Here is a 7,736-nt window from a genome sequence, read left to right on the forward strand (position 1 = left end):
AACCTAAAGTATAATTAAAAAAAAAAAAAAAGATACGGTATCACCTCTGTGGCATTCCTGCCAAAAAAAAACAATGTATGCATAGATGGGTGTGTGTGTGTGAATGATAAAGCAAAAGCTGAAAAATGTTAATAACTTAGATAAAGGATATAGGAGAGTTCTTCGTATTATTCCAACTGATTTCTTTTTTTTTTTTTTTGAGACCCAACTGATTTAAGTTTGAAATTACTTCAAAATATGAAATTAACAAAAAAATTAACCATGCTAAATAGTCTTTCTGAAATGCTACACATAAACCTGCCTTCTTAAACTGAGTGCCATAAGCAGCAATCTTTGGTAACTCAAGGCCATCACATTGTGAACACAGTGACTGCTAAGGGATCACTAAGCAGGGCTATCTATATACTCCATGGTCTTGAGCAATTGTTGAGTCTACATCTCCTAACTTTTCTCCCTTGACATAAGCTATCAGCTTTCGTACTTCTAGAATGTCTGTAGCCACACGCTTGTCTCTCTCCCTTATGATGTTAATCTCCTGTGCTTGGAAAATCAGATTAATGTAGCACATAGCATGTAAAGTAACTGCCTACTAATGTTCAGGTAGTACACATCTATTTAAGAATTGCACACCTCCCATGAGTGGCCATAAGTACTATTGTTTTCCAAAGTTTCAAATTATTCTAGGTCTTCAGAAAAGAGGTGTAAATACAATTTTTAAAATGTCAATATATTTCAAATCTAAATTTTTGAAGAAAAACACTTCTGGCTGAAAGCCCTCTATGCACCATCAGTTAAAGACTGCTACTGCTAGAAACAGCCTACTAATTTTCTGATCCTAGCATCCCTGTGGCAAACCTATCAAATGGATTACCTGATTTTTTGAAAAGCTTTTCCAAAACATAATCATCATTGCTCTGTTCCTTGGCCTCACTCTTGTTTTCACTGTCTTGCTTCTGGTAACACCTTTTCTTCACCAGGTGTGGAATTCGAGTTCCTTCAAACTTGGCGTCTCTGCAATGCTTAGGGTTCTTAGGCTTTTGCTTTGGTCTCAGATGTTTCTCCAGGGTCTCTTCTTCTGCCACACTATGATGTTTTGTTTTTGACTTGTGCTTATAAAAATTATTTTCCATTTGTTTATTCTCCCAAAAAGATTCTGTTTGAGCCTGGCTGGGTCTTTCTCTTTTGTAAGAAAGACCTAACTTTTCATCAATGCTTTCATCACCAGATGGCCTAGAAGTTTTGCCTGTTCCTGAAGAATTTGAACATTCCCCATTTCCACTAATCACTGACGACTCTTCTGGTCCAGATACTGCATTTGTCTCTTCTCCAAGCCTATCATTGCTAGTTACATTACTACTCATGTGAGGGTCATCTTTCAAAGGATCACTTTGATTAGAAGTTACTGCATTTACTTCAGCTCCTTTAGCCTCAGATTTCTCTTCAGATGATGTGGCATCATTTACAGATATGTTAGAAGCAGGGAACTTTTTGCATTTTGGAACATCATGGCCTGCTCCAAAGGCTGGTTGAATCCTTCTTTTAAGATGGCATTTGGGTGTCTGAACATCTGATCCAGTTCCTGTAAAGAGGAAAAACACCACTAATACTATATTGTATCATCTTGTGCAACTGATTACTTTAAATTAAATGATTTTACGTAATACCTGCAAAAATTGCACTTGTTTCAGTGCTCTGGGATGCATCAGGACTAGTCAGAGTAAATAGCTCATAGAGATCATTGGATTTGAAAAACCGCCTTTGTTTTGGGTCTTTCAGCACTCTATTTGTCAAAAACTGCTTGAAGATTTGTCTAAAAAAATAAAAGATAAGCTGGTATAAAACAATGTGTAGCTCTACCTAAAAATTCAAGTTATAAAGCAATATAAGAGAGAGATGATAACAGCTGCTGCATGAATGGCTAAATAATCCCCCAAACTTTCAGCCTTGGAAAATTACAATTCAGGAAATATATAATACATCAGTTAATCTCCCAGGTCTTGGAGAATTTAAATTAGAAATAATACCTTATTATTTACACTGAATGAGCTTTTTCAGCTTCCAAGATCTAACACATTTCAAGAAACACCTTTTCACATGCCATCATGTGACGCATAGCCTCTCTTAGCCTCCTTGACTTGAATACCAAGGGTCTTGCTCTGCCTAGAACCTTCCTATCATAGGGCTCAGCAAACTTTCTTACCTGGGCTTTGCAACGTCTCCACTCTGACCTCTCTCTCCCTGCTTCCACCTGCAGGTCCACACTCTGCTGAAGCCCCACACCACTGCCATTCTGGAACAGGCACCTCCACCAGCCACACTGTCCCTCCCTGTCATTTATTCTCCTGGCTAAAGCATGAATCTATAAGAGGAAGCTCTCTTCTCACAGGATCCAACTCGTCCTCCACCCTCACACAACAGTCCCTTGAGGAAGATGTAATGTTCCAGGAATGGCCCAACATGTGGTGAAGGGCACAGAGCTTCCTATAAAAGCCAGGCTATGGCTCAAGGATAAAGTCTATGGTGGGGGAGTGGGAGAAGCTGGCAATGTCTTGATTCTATTGTTGAAGTTACCACTGTCTAAAATCCCCTAGTCATTATGGAAAGACAGAGGAAGAAACAGGCATCCTGTCAACTTCTTTGTAAGGGGCATCAGAGTCAAAGACCGCCAGAACACCCACACTGATCCTACCTGCATAATGTGGTATGTAAATACCAATATGGTAACATTCAACCTTGTCATTTTTTAAAATTTTTCTGAAGGCAACACACCATAGTAGACAGAAATATTCCTTTCAAATAACAATATGAAGTTTACATGTACCTGATTCTTGAGGTAGAATAAGGTACAAAAATTATCAGGTTCGAAGACATTTTTTGACAACTCACAGTAAGCCATCTAAGCATATTTTAAAAGGAAAGAAAAAATACAAAACAAAAACCAAAACCTTAAGTTATAGCAACTATTATTCTAAGATGTTAAGACTTTTAAAAACAACACTTTGGAAAAATTCCCTGCTCAAGACTCTGGGAACGCACAGCCAAGGGCAGCCATTGTGTGCACTAACCGGTGGTAGATCTTTTCTTCAATGGTGCCTGCAGTCAGGAGCCTGTACACAGTCACCTGCTTCTTCTGGCCTATTCTCCATGCTCGCTCCCGGGCCTGCGAGAGAGAGAGAGAGAGAGACCTCTCAACGAGAATCCTTCCCAATGACAAGCACTGACTGTAAGAAACAAAGCTAGCTGGTCACTACCTTTCACTCCCAGAGTTAGAATTTTGACTCATGACGTCAAGTACACCTAAGGCCTACCCAGGAAGATGAACAGCCAGTTGACAAGACATCTCTACTTGAAAAAATGTTTGTAACTTTGCCTATGTTCTTTTTACCCCAACTCTAGGAATGAATGCTATGGATAAACTGCTGAAGATCGTTCCTGTCCATGTGACTCTGAAGGATGTCTTCTTTCATGTTGAAGAACAGGAGACAACCAAAATGTGAAATGTTCGCTGAAGCCAACCAGAACATCAAAGGACAGTAACAAGCGCTAACCATGAAATTGTATTTCTACTAATACATTCTTTTAAAAAAAAATAAAAAACAAACCTGTGTGTCTGTGCTTGGGTTCCAGTCGGGGTCATAGATCACAACTCTGTTTGCCCCCGTCAGGTTGATACCTAAGCCGCCCACCCGCGTGGTCAGAAGAAACACAAATATGGATGTGTCCTAGAGGTAAGACACACAACACTGAGCACACACACTTAAGCCCAGTTACAGTTCTCAGCCTCTGCCTCCACATATTGTACACATAGAATTACTGGGCTGTTCCCAATACAAGGAATGGTAATGTCCTAGAGACCTCTGGTGAATCAAAATCTCATTTCACAGCTTTTACTTTTAATATTTAATAGAAATATTTAAAAATTGGGTTTTTAGGAGGAAAATACATGCTGTAGAAAACGCATTCTTTGAACACAGACATGCCCACCACCCCCGCCCCCAAATATCCAGAAGTAGTGCATAGAGTTAAAAGCAACAAGTCTCCCCTTAGGCCCCCTCCCAAGCCCAGATGTCAACGCTGCTTCGGTGGGTAAGGGTGTGGATACGCTTAGTCCTTTCCCTCCACGTACAGCAGCACCGCTCAACTTCCCTGTTACATTCACATGTTACCTCATTGTATCTTGTAATCAGTGGCTGTCTTGAAGCTATTGTAGTGGTACCATCCATCTTGAGATAGGTATACTTTTGGGCTCTAAGGAATACTTCAAGTATGTCCAGCATCTGTTTGGAGGTGGGGGATAGGAGTTTGCAAAGCAAATACACATTCCCAGTGAGTGCTTCTCTATTTGTATAAATGGTAACACCTTCCCCAACAGGCCTATGTTAAAAGGAGTTTCTTGCTTTAGGACAGATACACAGAATTGTTAAAAGAGTATTTTTGGTATTTCCGTACGGTTAATTCTTACTTTTGTACAAAGCCAAAGCTCAGGCCTAAACTTACTTGCACACATGGTGAGCTTTTTTAAAAAGTCAACTTTTAGACACCAACTCTAGAGAAAGATCTAACCTCCCAAAGAAATCGGCAGACTGCCACCTCAGCATCAGTGGTAGACTTGCTTCAGAATCATTACTTTAGATTGAATCCCATTTTGTAAGTTGATGGCTGTCATAAAGAACCAGCCTGTTTCCCGTCTGAAGTCTGTGCACTCACCTGCCTTGACTGAGAAAACAGCAATACTCGCTGACCCTGCTTGTGCCATATTTTCAACAAAGACTCAACAACAATCATTTTCCCAGAACGTTTCCAGTACCCAAACTGATCTGCTTCTAGTTCATCATCAGGAAGACCTTTGAGATTCTTGGGACCTCCAGAAAAGAGATCAGGGTGGTTGCAAATTTTTCTTAAGGCTATAAGTCCGGAGAAAATCTGTGGTAAGAAAGAGTATATGTACACTCAGATGACCCCATGTAAAGTAAGATTCCCTAGGCAAGGAGGCTGTTTAACCTATAACACAGACTAAAAAACAGTTCTCCACCAGCTTCTTAGTTTCTTCTCTAGTCACAGCATTATCACGAGCTGGGAGAAATTAACTTTCACTCATCTTGTTTCCCTGATAGAACAAGTTCTCAGAAACAAAAAAATTCTACTGGACTGAACATGTCTACAGGGGTCATATTCAATTGCTGATAATTCATTTTCCCTCACTAGAAAAAAGGTATGCAGTTCACGGCATTATAAACTTAATATAAAAAAGGAACTCACCTTTTAAATATGGATCAGAAATGTCCTATCAACCTAAATTTGGAGACATCAGTCATGTGACTTATCAAATGCATTTAAATATTACACTCCTAAGTACCTCACTAAAAGTTCTGCAGTTTAATATGAGTCAGAGGTTGAGGATCCATTTACCTTTAGATTATTATTATATCAGAAAAAAAAACTGCATGAAAAATGCACGAATGGGAATGCACGAATGGGAAAGATATGGTCCATGCAGAAGGGCACAGAAGACAAGGGGTGAGTGCCCCGACCCATCCCCACAAAATGACATTAACAAAACTTCAATAATGGGGCTCTTCCAGCCTTGAGAGGATGACTCAAATCAAACCCACTGGTATAAAAGCTTGAGCAGAAAAGGAGAAATCACCATTAAGCCAATAATCAAAGGGTAGGGTAGCTATCACTAGTAAACAACAGTAAACAGATTAACAATAAATGATCTGAATAAGTCAGGAACATTGGTAAACCTCCCCAGAGTCATCCGTGACTCATTTTTCTTCCTTTCAATCTGCACTGTCCAATGCAGTAGTCACTAGTCACACGTGGCTACTGAGCACATGAAGTATGGCTAGTCCAAATTGTGATGTGCTGCATATGTAAAATACACACCCAATTTCGAAGACAGAACAAAAAAGGAGTAAAATATCTTTTTAATCATTTTTAATTTTTGATTACATATTAAAATGTATTTTAGATATATTAGGTCAAATAAAATATATGATCAAAATTAATTTCACCTGTTTCTCTTTTTCCTTTTTAATGTGACTACTAGAAAATTTACAATTCCAAGTGTAGCTTGCATTCCCTTTCCTGGATAGTGTGATCTAGACCCCCTAACTTGGAGAGACCTGAAGAAGTTAAGGGGAGATTCATGGAGATGAATAGATGTGAATGACTGAAGAACCTCCTGTAGCTACCAATAAGAAATGAAATAAGAAATTGTGAGAGATGGTTAAAAGAACTGAAATGACCTAATCACACTCACATTATTTATACAATGGAGTCTTTTGGAGAAGACACTAGCTAGGAACTTCTGAATTCTGGACACTAGTAGAAAGAGAGCTTTCTCAGTATTGAAAGGAACAGAATCATCATAAATAAATTACTGTCCTACCCTGGGGACAATGAGAATTAGAGCCAGGGACATTTGAACCAGATTTATATCTGGTTCCTAACATGGCAATGGTTCATAAACATTTATTGAGGAGTGGGGCTCCTTTAGGAAGCTGATGAAAGTTATGAATCCTCATGATCCTCTCCACAAGATACATAATTCTGGTCATAATACCTGGGAAAACGCAGCTATGTACCTGACACCCACCCACCTACCAGGTAAGACCCTCGGAAGTAACAGTAACTGCACAGCTCGCAGCTGCATTTGCGTCTGGGTTCAGATCCACAGCACACAGCTCTGCAACTTTCCACCTTCCACCAGTTACCTAACTCCTCTGCACCTTACGGCTCCAGGCCATAGGCTGACTGCACATCTACCATGCGGGACTGCATGCAAGCGAAGTGAGATGACAGTACGTGAAAAGCCTGGCACACTGTAGATTCTAGTTTCTTTTCCTCCCTCACTTCTCTTGGTCCACAATTCATTTCTCCAATTTCTATTTTTTAGCTGACCTGCATCTCTCCATTGAGAATCCTGTAAACTTCTTTGGAATCAATGAAATTTTGGTAGACTTTATGCTGCTCATCTGTAAGACGGCAAAATAAGACCTATGGAGGAGAAAAACAAGGAAACTATAATTTCAAAAAAACATTACAGAAATAATTAGAATATCAACAAAACTTCCCGTTCAAAAGAGCACAATGCATGCAATTTTAATGATATCCCTATTATTAATATTAAAACAACAAAGGGTGACAATACTTCTCACCATATCCTGCTCACCAGCCCCTCCATCTCTGTCACTTGTCTACCTCCAGGGCCCATCCCACAGTCCCCAAAGACTGGCTTCCTGCTCACGAGCAAGTTCAGGGCCCAGGTGCACAGACCATCCTTCATGTTAGCCTCCAAGTGCTCAAACCAACTCACCTCCCATGACCCATGCCATGCTCTACTCGGCAGACCTGACCAGAGACCACAACCTCACCTGGAGCTCTCCCTCTCCTGGGGCTCTAAGTGCAGGCCCATGAGTTACCAGACTTGCCTTGGACGGCAACCCTTACCCTCCCAGCCCACTGCACCAACCACTCCATGCCATCATGCTCTGTGACCCTTCACCTCTCAACCCTCCCTCCTTTGCGAAGTCCACCACCACCAGTTACATTCCCACGGATGCTCATTTAGTCACCCCTCTGCCACCTACCTGGACCCCTTTCTTTTTTTTTTTTTTTTTTTTTTTTTTTGATGGGGTCTCGCTTTTTTGCCAGGGAGGGTGGGGGGGGGGCACTTAATCCCCCCTCCCGCGGCGGCAACCGGGGGGGCCCGGGTTCCCCTCCGGGGGGGG

The 7,736-nt window shown here is 40.8% G+C and overlaps 1 protein-coding gene across 2 annotated transcripts in view; it reads right to left on the reverse strand.

Moving 5' to 3' along the window:
- LOC116460897 (DNA excision repair protein ERCC-6) overlaps positions 1-7,736 on the reverse strand; it is a 91,589-nt gene that overhangs the window by 20,732 nt on the left and 63,121 nt on the right. For both annotated transcript variants that reach the window (XM_032142213.2, XM_032142221.2), the window contains exons 12-18: positions 6,907-7,002; positions 4,708-4,923; positions 4,167-4,277; positions 3,603-3,722; positions 3,066-3,160; positions 1,665-1,810; positions 872-1,579 (exon numbers count right to left, since the gene is read on the reverse strand). In XM_032142213.2, coding sequence (XP_031998104.1) covers positions 872-1,579; positions 1,665-1,810; positions 3,066-3,160; positions 3,603-3,722; positions 4,167-4,277; positions 4,708-4,923; positions 6,907-7,002 — 1,492 coding nt within the window. The remainder of the gene's footprint in view (positions 1-871; positions 1,580-1,664; positions 1,811-3,065; positions 3,161-3,602; positions 3,723-4,166; positions 4,278-4,707; positions 4,924-6,906; positions 7,003-7,736) is intronic.

This window comes from Hylobates moloch, unplaced genomic scaffold (genome assembly GCF_009828535.3).
Source record: "Hylobates moloch isolate HMO894 unplaced genomic scaffold, HMol_V3 SCAFFOLD_3, whole genome shotgun sequence".
In the NCBI taxonomy this organism is placed as follows: domain Eukaryota; kingdom Metazoa; phylum Chordata; class Mammalia; order Primates; family Hylobatidae; genus Hylobates; species Hylobates moloch.